Below are 16,453 nucleotides of genomic sequence, written 5' to 3'. Positions count from 1 at the left end.
CTCCATGTACCTCTGCTACCGGCCGGCAGTGCAGTGGTACAGGCACGACGAGCGTGGCATCATCGCTGGCAGCCCAGGCCGTCGCCACGCCTTGCGTAGTGTAGACCAGACCCGCAAAAACCCTTCAGCCTCTGCTAATTCCGCTGGCCTATACTGCCACATTTGTGCTCGATGCTGTCAGTTTGGGCAATCATCATTATAGCAGCATCATCATCATCATCATCATCATCAGAATCATGCCAGTGCCCTATACTGTAGACACGCTAAATGAATCGGCACATCCACCCCTCGCCGCAGTACTCTCAAGTACCAGCGCCGCACCGTTGAGCTGGACGCTGCACTCTAGCGAGACGACCTAAGGGGAGACGGTACCTTGCAGTACATCCTGCGCGGCCCCTGTCGCCCTCCCACACACATTCCCAGCTTGCCCTCTCGTGGCCTGCCCAGCGGCTGCTGTTGTTTCTGCCGCTACGCTACGCTGCCGCAGCTTGTACACGCCGGTACTTTGTGCTAGCAGCAGTAGCACTTTGGCTGTCTCGTCTCCCTTTTTCCCACCGCTCGCCCCAAATCTCACACACACCCTTTGCCCAGCAAATCCCATGAAAAAAACCCCTTCTTTCTGCGCGCTAATCTTGACGAAAAGGCCCGCCCGGGGTGGGATCCTCACCACAACGTTGGGCCCATCCAAAGCACCTGAAGAGCTCTGCAACACGAGAAGCACCTGAGCAGTCTTTTGCCCCCTTCATCCAATCTCTCTCCCCAAAACGCATCTGCCGAGCAGACTGGCAACCAAGTTCTGGGCCTTCTCTCGGCTTCACTCTTCTTTCTTGTTTTCGATTCTGCTCCATCTTTTTCCGCCTCATATGCAAAGCATCGTCTGTTCTCTTCTCTAGGCCCCCCTTTCCCTGGTCATCCGTTTCTTCTTGTCTTGCCGGGCACGATCTAGATCCTACGGCAGACGGCCAATATCCCAGCTTGTCATCATCATTGCTCCTTCATCACCTTCCTTGCACCGCGGATTCGGCTGTGTACTCTACTCGCACATCTGTTTATAGACATCGGCGCCACATCCTTCTATTACCCTCATTTCGGCTCTCTTGCCACCACGTTCGACTTAAAGAGCCACCGAGCATCAACGATTGCCACTCATCACTCTTCGTTCATCCACTTGATTCCATTTCGACATAACGGCAGCAAACGACTCAGAGCAACACCGGCCCTGAGCTAGCTGACTTTGACACCATTTACGGGGACACTGGGGCACCGAGGAAAGAAAAACGCTCTACTCTGCTGCTATTCATCATTCATCATCGCTTGGTTTTACTTCACTTCACCTCACAGCATTCACCTGGCTATAAGCCTCTCCAGCTGCCGATGAACGCCATCTTAAATGCTATCGACGCCTCCACTTGACCACCAGGCCCAGGCCATGCATGACTCTCGAGCTGGCGACCGGACGCCGGTCCATTACACACTAAAGACTAATGCACCCATCACCTCTCACTCACATTCTCTCTCACTGTCGTCTCGCACTGGCTTGAATGGCGGCATGTCGACGACGCCCATATCATCTCCATATTCCGTTGGCCAGAACCACCCGCCCAAGCTATCCCCGCATCGACCTGACGTGCGACCATCAAGTCCCAACTACTTTGGCTTGGTCGTCAACGACTCTACTCACGATCCTCGAGAATCCTCTGGTCTAGGGAACAACTGGAGTCCGGCATCATCTTCCGTCAAGTCTTTTGCAGCTGCTCTTCCCAAGCCTGTCACCCTCGAGTCCAACCCGGAGTTTGGACTGGAGGCGTTTAGGCGGCAGGTCGACCTGAACGGCGGAAACTCATTCGCCCTATCGACTTCTCACTACATCCAGCCTACCCCAGCTCTTAAACGCCCACAGCCGCCTAGATGGCATACGCATGCTAGCGATACAGGGTCTGAAAACTCATTTCCTCGTGCTCTGAGCGCTGCTAGAGATCACCCGTCAAGTCGCATGGATGTTGACCAGATCAGCCTTCAAGACTCTGCCTACATGTCATCTGAGTCAAAGCGGAATTCGGAAGCATCCTTGCCCACCTTGACCATGCAGTTCCCAGGTAGCATTCCGAGGTTTGAGTCTCCACGCCCCATGGATCCTATCCAAAGCCGGACGAGCTTGACTCGGTCCGAGGATAGAGATCCTCGACTGTCTGTAATGGAGCACCGACCCGAGCCTCCTTCACCCCAGATGTCGGAGATTAGGAGATCAGTCACCATGCCAATCAAGATAGAGCCTGGACAGCCATCTATGATCAGTGGCGCAGCTCTCAAGGAGCTTATTGAAAAGGAAGATGAGGACAGCGTTTTACTGCTGGATATACGCTCTTCTGGAAATTATGCTGCCTCTCGAATTAGGGGAGCGCTCAACCTATGTATACCCACCACTCTGCTGAAGCGTGCGACATACAACACCGAAAAGCTGCAATCGACGTTCCAAAACAACAACGCGGCGGGAGAAAAGTTTAGCACATGGCGTGACGCATCCTGGATTATCGTTTATGATGCTCGTTCATCAAACAACAGCGATACTGTTGCAGCTCAGAATATGATTAAAAAATTCACCAATGAGGGCTTCTTGGGGGAGACGGGCATCCTCAGAGGAGGTTTCCAAGGGCTGGCAGGCACAGTTCCTGATTTAATCGACAGCTCATCAAGCGACTCATCGAAATCAAATGGCGGGCCTGGTCCTATTGGCGGCGGTCTTGCCCCTGTGATTGGCGGCGTCATGCTTCCTACAACCAAGAACCCTTTCTTTTCCAATATTCGTCAGAATATGGATCTTGCAGATGGAGTAGGCCAGCGAGACGTCACTTGGCCACAAGGCCTTGAACCGGAGGAGCTCCCTCAGTGGCTTCGCGATGCCGCAGACCAGCCAGACCATGGCAAGAAGGTGTCGGATCGATTTTTGCGGATTGAGCAGGATGAGAAGACTCGGATGCAGAATGCGTATGCCGCGTTCAATGAGAACAACCCGTCTCACAATCCCGCCATGAACGGCAGAGTCCAGCTCTGTGGTGTTGAAAAGGGAGGCAAGAACCGTTACAAGGACATTCTCCCCTTTGAGCATGCCCGTGTCAAGCTTCAGAACAAGCCCGAGGGAACTTGTGATTACATCAATGCCAGTCATCTTACCGCGTCCAGAAGCAACAAGAGATATATTGCGAGCCAGGGTCCTCTGCCCGCCACATTTGAGGTAAGTATTAGAGCGTAGTGCCTCGCCTTGTAGGAATAGGAAAAATAGGTCCTGGGCAGCAGCTAACCTTTACTTCACTAGGACTTCTGGTCAGTTATCTGGGAGCAAGATGTACGCGTAATTATCATGTTGACTGCCGAATCTGAAGGAGGCCAAACAAAATGTCACACATACTGGAATGACCGTGAATACGGCCCCATTAAGCTGAAGAAGCTCTCAGAGAAGAAGGCATCTCTTGACCTTGATAAGCATCGATCTAATGGTGTTACGGCCCAAACCACGATGCCATCGGGTGAAGCTAGCCGAAAACGAGCAAACACCACCACCACTCTCGAAGCGCCTGCAACGAATCCTGCTCCAGCACAACCCGAAACGTTGGTCACCGTTCGAAAGTTTGCACTCACCCATTCTGCTCACCCCTTTGCACCCATCAGAGAAATCACACATTTACATTTCTCTGCCTGGCCCGACTTTGGAGCACCAGCACAGCCGTCTCACCTTCTTGCTTTGGTGGAGCTCGCCAACGTCATGCAGCGGGCAGCTCTTCCTGTTGAGACGGCCTCGATTATGGGATCCAGCAAGCTTGTCAATGGCCTTGCGCCACTCACTTGGTATGACAAGCCCGAAGCCGATAGCGCGAGTCGTCCCATGCTGGTTCACTGCTCTGCAGGATGTGGCCGGACAGGAGCTTTCTGCACTGTCGACAGCGTGATTGACATGATGAAACGCCAACGACTATCCAAATTATCAGGAGCACAGCCACAAGTGCAAGTATCAACGGCTGATGTGCGCATGGAAGATTTGGATGATGCCATTTCCCCCATGACAAACAGGCAGATGAGCTTCAAATACGATCTGGACCACCTGCCAACGTTTGAGGAGCGCAAGATTGAGGAGCACCCACACCTCGATCTTTCTTGGATGCAAGATGACTCTGTTGACTTGATCCAAAAGACGGTAGAAGACTTCCGTGAGCAGAGAATCAGCATGGTACAGAGCCTGCAGCAGTATGTGCTGTGTTACGAGACGGTCCTCGAATGGGTCAACCGACTGTACGAAAAGGGGAGAGCAGGACCCGACGGCAGAAGACCTCGCAGCGAGAGCTACCAATTTGCATGATTGAACCTTTTTATTCTTCATTTTTTATATTCTTCACCTGATGGCCTTGAGCCTTTTTGGACCATGGATAACGGCTTGAATACCCATCTAGAAACCACTGCAGTCTGTCAGCCACTAGTTCCATCCAAGCCAGCCAAGATCCCACGTCCACCTAATGCATTCATTTTGTATCGCAAGGATCGTCACAATATTGTTTTCAAAGTAATTTCTAGAATGCATCATGACCTACGGGTCAGACTTTTGGGGGAGAGAGTTTTTAAGCATTAGTAGGAGCAGAGCAGAAGCAAAAGCAGAAGCAGAGCAAAAAGATTAGCAGGTACAGCAAGGGAACAGGCGTTGACAGGATTGATTTTTATTGTTATTATTTTTTTGCTTTTATTCTTTTTTCATGGAAGAGTAATGCATTACGCGGAACAACAGGAAGCGTAAATGGTCGACTGGAAGGAAATACGATGGCATGGCATGGTTATTGGTAAAACACACAACACATGAACACACGCAGCACTACAGAGTATATGTACATATATATATTATATATATATATCTTTGCTTGAAAGATGGTAAACCCGAAGGACTGAATAAGTGTTTTACAACTTTGATACTGCGTCTCATTCAATTGCTGCTCTATAATTGTGAAAAGGTCTAGATGATGAATATTCAATGGCTTGATACAACTATTATCGCGTAGAAATTACGCTGCCATGCGTAGAGTGTTATGGTCACTTTTACGAGAAAGTATATACTGTACGATCTGTAAGCAAAGTGGGAACATGACGTGCATGTCAATGAGACAAGAGAGGGAAAAGTGAGCTTTCCAGGGATGGGTAAGAAAAAGTCGGGGCTGTCGATGGGGGCTGGTCGCGTGTGTTGCGTGCATGAGGTGGTGTCCCGAGACAAAAAAGAGGTGCATATGCATGCCTCTGTGTCTTGCGGCGTACGCGGGGAAGGCGAAGTGGCCCTGCGGAAGTGATATGGGAATGAGAGCTACCCATGCATGTATATGCGTGAGGTGATTTTGCATTGATGGGCAGCACTGGTATTTTCGATATCAACATGTACATGCTTCTTTCGAGCACGGGTTTCCCGGAGCTACGCGCATGTTTTTTTCTCGAGCTGATTTTCTGGGGCAGGGGTCCATCTGATATCATCAATGCTTGCATCTGCGTTGCCCGCATAACGTGGGCAACGGCGTGCGCGCGCGTCAAGAGAATAGCAGGCAGTATTTAGTTGACTGCCTGCCTACCCAGGCAACTAAATCTACTCTAGAATACTCGGGAACATGTCATATAAGTTTTGCCCCTTTCTTTTCTTCTTTTCTCTTTTCTGCCGTGCTCCATAGAAGTAGTATAAAGTAGAGTGTGGATTTGAGATTCGGAACGGCGGTGCTATTAATAGAACGGGGGCTCTGAATAAGAGGGCTGTGGGTTAAGATTGAAATTGACACGCGGAGTACAACGTGAAAGTACACGGACAAGTATAGTACTGCTCGGTAAATGCGCAGGGCATAGGGGCTGGGAAAAGAAACAGCAGCGATACTAGCTGCTCCTATGGAAGATGAGCAGTGTCATGATATGACAATCCTCTGCTCTGAAACTTGGTTGGCCGATTCTTGACTTGTTTTGCACACCGGATGAGGAAGTGCTGGGGATGGCTGGCGTGGAAAGGAATGGAAGGTGATTGGCAATCAATCGGTGGGCGTCTCATATTAACACCCCCGCTGTTTATTTTGAGTACGGGGTATTTTGATGAGGTCGGTGCAGGTACTGCTACTAGTTGCTACTACAATACAGTAGAACCAAGTCAAATGTTAATGGCAGTAAAAAGCAATTGGTGTTTTCGTAGATTGATAACGTCTCTTGCATGATTTAATAGTGTTACCTAAAGTATAAGTGAATGCCTATTAGGCGCCCGTCTGTGTGGCATGGGTCATTAAGAGGCCAATTAGGCAATCGACAGCTGCCCTGGAGCTGACTCGATACACTTGCATGACCTCTTTGGTCGCACAGATGACGTTCGGCGCCCAGGTACCAGTACTTTAATCCCTGCTTGCCGAGCTTGGCTGTGCTAAGATTGAATGATGATACCGCTTCTGAGCCTGATACCCATGGAGCGCTTCCTTGTTACTTGATAATCAGTAAACAATACTCCCAACAATAAATGCAAGGCGTATTACATGCTTGTATATGCTGAGCTGGGTGCGCACATTGACCCCTGGAGTTCTAAACGGGCATATCGACAGGTCCCTCAATAAAAAGCGGCGCTGCAGTTGCTTGCTTCTGTAAGACGATGACCTGCATCACGCTCCAGCATCGAATCTGTAGCGCTACAGGCTGCTAGGCGACACTGCGCCCAGGTACCGGTACCGCCCCCATTCACACCGCCTTTCCCCTTCTGTAAATCCGGATCAGTCATCCGTCATCGTTGATTCACCACCCTGTTCTGTCGATTCCTCCTTCGAAACCAGCCTCGTATGCATGCAGAGCTCGTGAAACTCGGACCGGGGCCTTTCTGACGGCTTCTTCCCTCTAATACCACATCGCGTCTCTTTGCAGTGAGGCCTCTGTCTATCTTTTGTTTTTCAATCACGTTGATATTGTTTAATCCGCCATTGGCACAAGCCATAACCTTGTTTTTTTTCTTTAGCATTGCCTGGTAAAAGGGCTGCTACTAGTTTTTCGTTATTGCACCAGGACGAAGCGGCGCACCACCTCGCACTCTCTATATCGCTGCCTTGTCCGACGAAATTAAGAACCACACCGCGCATACTTAGTTGCTGGATCTAATCCTACCTTATCTACACACTTATCGAACTGGCGGTGGCCTAGAGGGACTGGCCTCGATTCCCTCGGTTGCTGCACACGACGCCTGCTGGTTGCGTATTTTGTAATAAAGCGACTACCGGCTGTCCCGCCGGAACTGGCACCAACATCTACCTACGGTCGCGACTACAACCCTCATCATGGCCGAAACCAGCGAGGCAGACGCCGCACGCCGCTCTTCTGTTGACCTGACGGACCCCATGGACAACTTTGAAGACTCGGACTGCGTATTTTCAGACGAAGACCTAGGCCTGGGCATAGACATGGATTTTGACCTTGGCATGCCATCCGTGGAAGAAGACATGCAAGACAACGAAAGACGCATCTTTACGCCTCCCCCGCGAATCGCCGCCCGCTTCTACCGACCCTCACAAACACGCCGCAGAGATTCAGCTGCCTCATCGCGCCGCAACTCCATGTCTTCCGCCCACTCCCGCTGCTCATCCATCCAGCCCACCAGCCGCCGCAACAGCGACAGCAAATATAATGCACAACACATTCGCCGCACAACCTTCCTAGAGGACCGCCGCGCCCGGCTGGCTGATAGGGCTGCTCATGCTGAAAAGGTTCGTTTGAGGGCTGCTTTGGCAAAGGCAGCTCCTCGAGGGCAAACCGCTTCGGAGGAACGTGCATTGGCGGCGCAACAGGCACGGCAGCGCAATTTGGCTGAAATCGTGGCCAACTGCGCTGAAGAGGTCAAAAAGGCCAAGCTGGTTGCCGAGTCAACAAAGGAGCGTCGCGAGCAAGAAATTGCAAAGATGAAGGCCCAGATGGAGGAGCGCATGGCTGAAGCGCAGAAAAGACGAGAGGAGCTTTTAAACAAATCTGCAGTGAAGCGTGCCAGGGGCCAGAGTGTCGTTGCTAAGAAGTCTTCTTCCGAGACACTACCTCTTGCAAAGGAATTGCCTTTACGTCCGGCGCTGAGTGACGATGAGGCAGCCACTAAGATCCAGACCTGGTGGCGTGGGTGTGAGAGGAAGAAGACTATCCAGCAGTTTTATGCTCTCGGCCTCAGTGTTGACGGGATACGAGATACATCTTTTGACGCGGTTGTTAATCTACTGGCTCAGCCAAACGTCGTACTTATTACATCCCAGCTTCTGAGAATTTGCGGTCTTCAGGAGGGCGAACCAGGCTCCGTCGAGGAGATGGCTGCGGTCCGCACTTTCTTGAGCGCATTTCTCATTCTTGGACATCCTGACCAGGTACTAAACAATGTTGATGAGGGGTCCGAAGCTAAAGAGGAAGAATCGCTATTTGCCGGCCATAGACTGCCTGCGACAGACCTGAATAACCCTCAGCTGCAGGATTTGGTCGATAAGGCAAAGGATGTCTTGATTTCCTTTGAAAATATTCTGGCTTGGCTGACACCAGCTAACCGGTACACTATGCCCCCTTCACTGCAGACCACCTTTCCACAGGCATACTCGGCATTCTACAATGCATTCATAGCTTGGAAGTCGAGAGACTCGGATGCCCTTATTGAAGTCATGTTGATGCAGATTGTGGAATTGGATGCCATCTTCCATACTGTAAAGGAGACGACGGATGAAGCGGCCGCAGCGCTCTATCAACAGAGCATTCAAGACAGCCAGCTCATGCTAATTGTTAGGATAAAGCAGCTGGCGGGTCCGGAGAAGGGAAGAAAGATGATTTTCCAGGCAATAAGTGAAGCCAGGAAGTCGCGTAGGGTCAAGAAACTTGGCGATACCAAGCCCCGAGTTGCCGACAGCGAAAGTGCGTCTGGAGATGCTCAAGCGACGGCCAGCAACTTTGTTTCGTCGGATTCACAGATGCTTACTCCTCCCTCAACGCCGGCTAGCAAGAGCCAAGCTAGAACAACAACAACCAAGACTGGTCTCAACGGACTGATTCCGGACAACCGCGTTATTGTACATGAGCTGGCTATCAACAAGAGATACCAAATCCCGGCCGAGGAATATGTGGAGAAGCAGGCGGCCGTTTCTCGACCACTGTACGCTCACATGAGGGCTGCTATGGATGATGCCCCTGAGGAAGCAAACTTCCGATTGTTCATGTTGAGGGCCGGTCACATCAAGGACAGACTCCAACGTCCTTTGAAGGAGGGAAACCCCATGTACAACCTCATTGGCGAAATCCTGGATGTCGAAATTGCGCACAAGCAGTTTGAAATGGGGAGCTTTTCATACGAAAAGTTCTTCTCAGCCATGGCATCCCTTCTGCCCAAGCTCTGCGCGCCGTTCCGAGATGACCAGCTCAAGGATTTGGTCCAAAACAGACTGAGCAACGGTAGCGTGATTGACAAGATTGAGGCTCTTGATCATTTTGTCGATGTCTTGCTCTGCGACTACATTAATTACCTGCTCAAGGCGGCCGCCCCGTCACTGATTGAATCAGCTGCTACGTATGAGTCTAAACGATTTGTTGAGGAGGTAAGCGACAAGCAGGATGAACTGCCTGCAGCCGAAGCAGCATGGCGGTCGGCAAGGGCCAAGGTAATGGGTGAGGTTCAGAAACGGGACGTTGAGGGTATCAACCACCCCAAGTCACGACCAACTGCCTCCAAGATTTATGCTCAGATGCTTGTGGATGTCTTTACACAGCCTACTCCTGTTGGCCCCGAGCAGATTCCAGAGATGCTCCGTCTTGATCAGGCTCGTATCAACCAGGTGTCGACCATGATTCAGCGAATTATCACTGCCGGTGCCGTGCTGCTGCAATGCAAGAATCTGATGAAGCGAGATGTGCGTTCAGCATGGAAGACCGAAGCGACTCGTGTCATGGCTGTCCTCGAGGCTAATCACGCATCGGTGGACACGGCGGTTGAGGGTGTCATGGCTGCTCTCGAGGCGGGCCGTTCCATGCCTCTTCCTACGAAGACTCACCTGCGTGCTTTGGTGACCAAGGTGTTGACAGCAAGCCGGGAGATGTCTGCCCGATCTACGGAGCCGCGCGACCCTGTCCTACGACTCCTTCTCACTCGTTTACGAGGCAATATCCTGGCCCGTCTTGCATCTGGATCGGCGAGTGAAAAGGTCAAGGCTGCCAACACTGCCGGCGAGAAGCTGGCCAGTCTTGGACTATCTGAGTTTGTCGAGAATGTTAGACAGATGTCTGACTTGCTGGACAAGGTTGGAGCAGTTGATAGAGCTGCTCACAGCCAGTGGTGGGACGCAGTTGCGGTCAAGGTGCAGCAAGAAGATTCAAGTGCTGCTTAGATTGCATCTATACCAATGCTATGTCGCACCTCGCGTCGCCATGTTGTTAAAGGGCAGATGGATTAGGGCGCTTGTTTGTTCTGCCTTCTTTCTTCCTTAACATTCTTCTTCTTTTATACTCTCTTCGTTCTCCTTCTTTCCCGGTTGAAATTCTTGGAGATTGAGACTCTTGAGTAAAGCTTTCTAGAACATGGCGTTTTACGGGAAGCACTGCATAACCATTGTATGCGTAACTGTTTGTGTGAATATTTTCGATTGAGAGGGAGTCATTCTGGGTAGAGCCGGTGCTCAGCAGCATCTTTTGATGGCGGCTTTCTTTTTTCTCATCATTATTTGTTTCTTCTCTGTTATTTTCAAGCGCATCATTGTTTTTACTTGATTTGATTTGGGTTTCTTTGAGAGCGATCCTATGGTTTCATTATGTTTTATATACGTATATGCTTGTGAGAGGATAGCGTTTTTCCCTTTTATACTTTTTTCCTTTTTTAACTATTCTTTTTGTCTGTCTAGATCTAGATAAGAATAAGAATCTATGATTTGAAGAAAAAATCTCAATCTCTGTCTCAGTGATGTAAACGAGGGCAGTTGGACTTGGCGTTGAATCTCGGCGCTCGGCTTGTACTACTCCGGATGAGAGCCGAAGCCGAAGCGGAGATCAGGGGATGTTTTACTTTTTACGTACAATATGGTAAGGGTCTTTTGTTTATTATTTATTTTCCACTACCTGTCACACAATTGGCACATTTGCGGGACACATGGGACTACAAAAGTGCCCGTTTTGCGGACGACTTGTTAGCTGATTGGTAGGAATTGCCTGATATACCGTAGACCATTTTTCCTAAATAGTGGAGCCGTAGCGGGAATTTGGTGCTTCCTCATCTTTTTATCCTACCTCTATTATAACATTTCCCTTGCAAATAGGCCTCGCAAGGAAGATTAATTGCTTAATTGGGTTATTATACCCTTTTAAGCTAAATAATCTATTCGAGGCTGTCAATTTTTCTTTTTTTGGCTTTTTGTCATGAGGTGAAACAAGCTCGTTGGAGTGACATCCTCTCTTTGCAAAAAAATTTTCCGTCATGAGTTGGTGGGTGACGAGGCGGCTGGTGCTTGCTGCGTCGGCTGGTGCACCGAAGCCGACGCCGAGTCTACAATTCGCTATTGGTGATGCATCGGTGGCTGCGTGGAGTTGTGTGAGAAAGGTTGGTGGTACGGCGGGAGTGGTTGGGCTGGGACGAGGTTTTCAGAATCAACGTCGGTTTAACGGCTCTTGGGCTGCGGCTTCAGCCTTGTGGCCTGTGCCGTCACTTTCAACTTCATCTGTGTCTCAACCTCGGTCTCTGTCCTCTTCATCGTCTACTTCTTATTCATCTTGGTCTTCTTCTTCTCGGTTTGGCATTCGGAGGTACGTCTGCTATTTTTCTTTTTTAACTTTACTTCTGTCTATTCTTCTCTCATATCATCACTCCATTCATTCCATCTATTCCATGCATCCCATTCATACATTCACCAATCAACAAGGCAAACGACCAGCTGCTTTCGGACGTCTTGTCATCTTCCGCTCCTCATTCATGCCTCATTGAACAATCGCAGCCGTGTTTGCATAGTTTATGCCACCACCACTTCTCTTGTCCTATTGTTTGATTGGCCCTTTTCGGCGCTACATCCTGCCGGCCAAGTCTTTGATATTGGTGGGCTAGACGCAGCAATGCAAACGCTTAGCGGCAAGCCACGGTTCCGGGAACCGAAGCTGGTGGTGCCCAACCCCTGCCAGATGAGGTCAGAAGGAAGAGGGAAGACAAGATGAAAAAGGCACAATTCAAGAATGAATAACACAACAAATCCCCTGCTTTTTGAATATTCAATATTCACTTTACACCTTCCAATTCAATGCTCCATCCCCCTCGGCGTCATTCCCCAGCACACGGCACTTTTGCAAACAACGAGCTCCGAAGTGGTGGCTCCGCACCAAACGCCGCGGTGCCCCGCAACGGCCAGCGGCTCAATGCGGAACAAGGTGGCCGCTAAAAGACACAAAACTGCAGAGCTGGGCCAAGCTTCAGTTCGGATTGGAGCTTTGGATTCGGCCAAGCCTCCCCTACAAGCCATTCACTTCTTGTTACGGCATCTTGTTATCCACTGCACCTTGTTCCAAGATCTTACGTACTTTTACTTTGCCTTTGCCTCAGCACTGCTTAGGTAATTGTTGCATACGAGCTCCATTCAAAAGACTAACTTGCTGCCCCTCCTCCCCTCTTGTCCTCCGTACAGTCTTCTTCCTTTGATACCCTCTCGATCTTGCTCTGCACACGCCAGAGCAGCGAATCCGACCAAAATGACCGACCGCGACGTTCTCCCCGATAACATCAAGCCCTCTCACTATGTCCTGTCCTTGCGCGACCTCGACTTCAAGGCCTGGACCTACAAGGGTACTGTGACGTAAGTAAAAATCCATCAGCTGTTGTAGCTTCAACAGCTTCGGCTTACTCCTCTACTGTATCCTCCCTTCGACAATTGCCTGTTAACGCATTTCGTCCATAACAGCATCCAATCCGAAATCGTCAAGGCCACCAAGGAGGTTGTCCTCAACTCCCTCGAGCTCAAAGTACACAATGCCAAGGTTCTGGTAGATCACACAAAGTCTGAGCAGAAGTGGGAGTCCTCCAACGTCTCCTACGATGAAAAGGCTCAGCGTGTCACCATTGCCTTTGACCAGGAGATCCCCGTTTCCAAGAAGGCTTCCGTCGTCATCGAATTCGAAGGTATCATCAACAACGAGATGGCTGGTTTCTACCGCAGCAAATACAGGCCCGCTGAGACTCCCGCCGCCTCGGTCCCCCATGATGACGAGTGGCACTACATGCTCAGCACCCAATTCGAATCCTGCGATGCCCGCCGAGCTTTCCCTTGCTTCGACGAGCCCAACCTCAAGGCCACCTACGACCTTGATGTTGAGATCCCCGTCGACCAGGTCGCCCTGAGCAACATGCCCGTCAAGGAGATCAAGCCTTCCAAGGAAGGATGGCACGTCGTGTCTTTCGAGACTTCTCCTCTTATGAGCTCCTACCTCCTGGCTTGGGCTGTCGGTGACTTTGAGTACATCGAGCAGCTGACCGACCGCCGATACAATGGAAAGCAGATTCCCGTCCGTGTCTACACCACTCGCGGTCTTAAGGAGCAGGGTCGTTGGGCTCTCCAGCACGCCCCCAAGATTATCGACTACTTCTCTGAGATCTTCGACATTGACTACCCTCTGCCAAAGTCTGATCTGCTTGCCGTCCACGAGTTCACCCACGGTGCCATGGAGAACTGGGGTCTCGTTACCTACCGCACCACCCAGGTCCTCTTTGACGAGAAGACTTCCGATACCCGATTCAGAAACTCTGTTGCCTATGTCGTTGCTCACGAACTTGCTCACCAGTGGTTTGGCAACCTGGTTACTATGGACTGGTGGGATGAGCTGTGGCTCAACGAAGGTTTCGCTACCTGGGTCGGATGGCACGCCGTCGACCACCTGCACCCTGAATGGGAGGTTTGGTCTCAGTTCGTCAACGAGGGTATGCAGAATGCCTTCCGCCTTGATGGTATCCGTGCCAGTCACCCCATCCACGTGCCTGTCCGTGACGCTCTCGACGTGAACCAAATCTTTGATCACATCAGCTACCTCAAGGGATGCTCTGCTATCCGCATGCTTGCCAGCCATCTCGGCGTTGATACTTTCCTCAAAGGTGTCTCCAACTACCTCAAGGCTCACAAATATGGCAATGCCAAGACCAAGGCCCTTTGGGATGCCCTGGCTGAGGCCTCCGGCAAGAACATCAACGAAATCATGCATCCCTGGATTTCCAAGATTGGACACCCGGTCCTGACTGTTGAAGAGAAGCCAGGACAGATTTCCGTCAAGCAGTCCCGTTTCCTGTCTACCGGTGATGTTAAGCCCGAAGATGACACCACCACCTGGTGGGTTCCCCTTGGCGTGGCCGGAAAGAAGGGTGAGGCTGGTGTTGCCGATCTGTCCCTAACCAAGAGGGAGGACACCATCCTTGACATTGATGAGGACTTCTACAAGCTCAACAGCAACGCAACTGGCTTCTACCGTGTAGCCTACCCCCCCTCTCGTCTGGCTAAGCTGAGCACTCAGCTCGACAAGCTTGGCACTGAGGACAAGATCTTCACCCTTGGCTCGACTGCAGATCTTGCGTTCGCCGGCAACAGCTCTTCATCAGCCCTCCTGACCTTCATCCAGGGCTTCAAGCGGGAGTCTCACCCCCTCGTCTGGAGCCAGGTTCTTGGCTGCATCAGCGATCTCAAGTCTGTCTTTGAAGAGGACAAGGAGATCAAGAAGGGCCTCAACAACTTTACCGTCAAGCTGATTGATGAGAAGGTTAAGCAGGTCGGATGGGAGTTCCCCGAGGGCGAGGATTATCTTGCCAGTATTCTGCGCAAGGAGCTCCTTGGAAGCGCCATTTCTGCTGGCCACCCTGAGTAAGTGAAATTTCTCCTCTTTATTTGTTCACTTGATGTCATAGTATACAAGTGCATAAACACAACATAGCAACTGTTACTAACCATTCGAACAGGGTCAAGGCGGAAGGTATCAAGCGATTCAACGCCTGGGTTGAAAACCCCGAGGCCAACCCCATCCACCCGTCTCTGCGAGCCGTTGTCTGGCGCGCTGGTCTTGCCGACAACGCCGCTCGCAACGTCGAAGTCCTCAAGAAGGAGTGGTTCAACACCAAGGCTATTGACGGCAAGCTCATTGCCCTCGCTTGCCTTGCCACCGTGGAAGATGCCGACCTTATCAAGAACAACCTCGTCCCCTTCAACTTCAACTCTTCTCCTCCCCAGAACTCTGTCCCCGCTGCCGATATGCATGTGCTCGGTGGCAACCTGGCCACTCACCCTACCGGCCGTGCCATCCAGTGGGAGTTTATGAAGAACAACTGGGACCTTGCCGTCGCCAAGCTCGGAAACCCCATTGTTGTCGACCGCTTCGTTGGTCTCAGCTTGAAGACCTTTACTGACGCTGCGATCCTCGACGAGGTTGAGGAGTTCTTCAAGGACAAGGACACTCACAGCTTTGACCGTACTCTGGAGACGGCCAAGGACAGAGTTAGAGGCCGTGCTGCGTACAAGAAGCGTGACGCTGCTGCGCTGAAGCAGTGGCTGTCCACTAACGGCTACTTCTAAACGATATCAAAACTGTAAAATTATTAGCGTACCAAGATCAAAAAAAATTAACATGCTTTGCGCATGCTGTATATATATAAATGTGAAAAGAAGCCTGAATAAGAGGCCATTAAATGCAAAGCACCTTTATCTCTCACCTTATTACGCAAAATTCGTGAATTTATAATGGCACTGTGGAGGATATGCTACTGATTGCCTTTCGTATCGGCTTAGAGTTAGATGCTACCATAAAGCTCTACTGATTTGTCACATAAATTTGGAGTTACTCAGAGAAGTATCGCTGCCCCTAAGTTTCCTATCTTGGCTATTAAATGTATGATTAGAAATAGAGTGAGCCGAAACTACAAATCAATACTGAACAGTGAATGCATGTTATTGCGTCGATCTCTGATATGGTGCCAATTGATAGCATTTCTGCTACCTCTACCAATTTTTGTATACATGCTTGAGAGAAATTTGCGGTAACCTGAACAGCCAGCCCCCTCCACTTCGGGTTATTGGTAGTTGCTATAGATAGGTAAATTAGTATAACTGCGCAAAGATATTAAAATTTAACACCATACCGTATCCGCAATATACGCGATATACTCTATTGCCCTCTGTAATATTAAATGGAATACGACTGTATGGTCTGCCGTCGCCTGTAGGTAAACCAACTATTAGCTAGGAAACTGTACATATATAGGTTAATATTAAACTTACAATACCTAATCACCATCAACTGGCTATAGTGGAGGTGGTGGGCGTGTACAATTTAATAGCTTCTGCTCTAAGTCGTCGATCTTTTGTTTAAGGTCGTTATTTTCTTGATTAAGGCCGGTATTATTATTTGCAAGGTTAGTATTTTATTCCCTAAGCTCGGCAACCTCTTTGTGGCAATCTGCGAATGCCGC

General features: G+C 50.3%; 3 protein-coding genes across 3 annotated transcripts; all 3 read left to right on the top strand.

Moving 5' to 3' along the window:
* Positions 1-1,549: 1,549 nt before the first annotated feature.
* On the top strand, positions 1,550-4,351 carry GGI43DRAFT_422764 (uncharacterized protein; the record flags this gene model as incomplete). Its single annotated transcript, XM_083208150.1, has 2 exons — positions 1,550-3,232; positions 3,314-4,351. The coding sequence occupies 2 exons, from the start codon at positions 1,550-1,552 to the stop codon at positions 4,349-4,351; spliced, it is 2,721 nt and encodes a 906-aa protein (XP_083060997.1).
* Positions 4,352-6,792: 2,441 nt separating this feature from the next.
* GGI43DRAFT_404562 (T-complex protein 11-domain-containing protein) lies at positions 6,793-10,919 on the top strand. The gene has a single exon (XM_083205941.1). The coding sequence runs from the start codon at positions 7,311-7,313 to the stop codon at positions 10,368-10,370; it is 3,060 nt and encodes a 1,019-aa protein (XP_083060996.1). The 5' UTR covers positions 6,793-7,310; the 3' UTR covers positions 10,371-10,919.
* Positions 10,920-12,592: 1,673 nt separating this feature from the next.
* GGI43DRAFT_374012 (peptidase family M1-domain-containing protein) lies at positions 12,593-15,821 on the top strand. The gene is made up of 3 exons (XM_083202582.1): positions 12,593-12,809; positions 12,915-14,855; positions 14,951-15,821. Exons 1-3 carry the CDS (start codon positions 12,706-12,708, stop codon positions 15,558-15,560), a joined length of 2,655 nt encoding a protein of 884 aa, XP_083060995.1. The 5' UTR covers positions 12,593-12,705; the 3' UTR covers positions 15,561-15,821.
* Positions 15,822-16,453: the final 632 nt, after the last annotated feature.

This window comes from Trichoderma evansii (genome assembly GCF_050947405.1).
Source record: "Trichoderma evansii strain SZMC 28006 chromosome Unknown GGI43scaffold_9, whole genome shotgun sequence".
Classification (NCBI taxonomy): Eukaryota; Fungi; Ascomycota; class Sordariomycetes; order Hypocreales; family Hypocreaceae; genus Trichoderma; species Trichoderma evansii.
This window is presented reverse-complemented; position numbering and strand designations above follow the sequence as displayed.

What these genes read in the sequence shown, in the direction of transcription:
- GGI43DRAFT_374012 (XM_083202582.1), top strand. Translation starts at nt 12,706, where the DNA reads ATGACCGACCGCGACGTTCTCCCCGATAACATCAAGCCCTCTCACTAT. An exon ending in ACCTACAAGGGTACTGTGAC is followed by an intron (nt 12,810 to 12,914) that starts GTAAGTAAAAAT and finishes CGTCCATAACAG; the next exon opens with CATCCAATCCGAAATCGTCA. An exon ending in ATTTCTGCTGGCCACCCTGA is followed by an intron (nt 14,856 to 14,950) that starts GTAAGTGAAATT and finishes CCATTCGAACAG; the next exon opens with GGTCAAGGCGGAAGGTATCA.
- GGI43DRAFT_404562 (XM_083205941.1), top strand. Translation starts at nt 7,311, where the DNA reads ATGGCCGAAACCAGCGAGGCAGACGCCGCACGCCGCTCTTCTGTTGAC.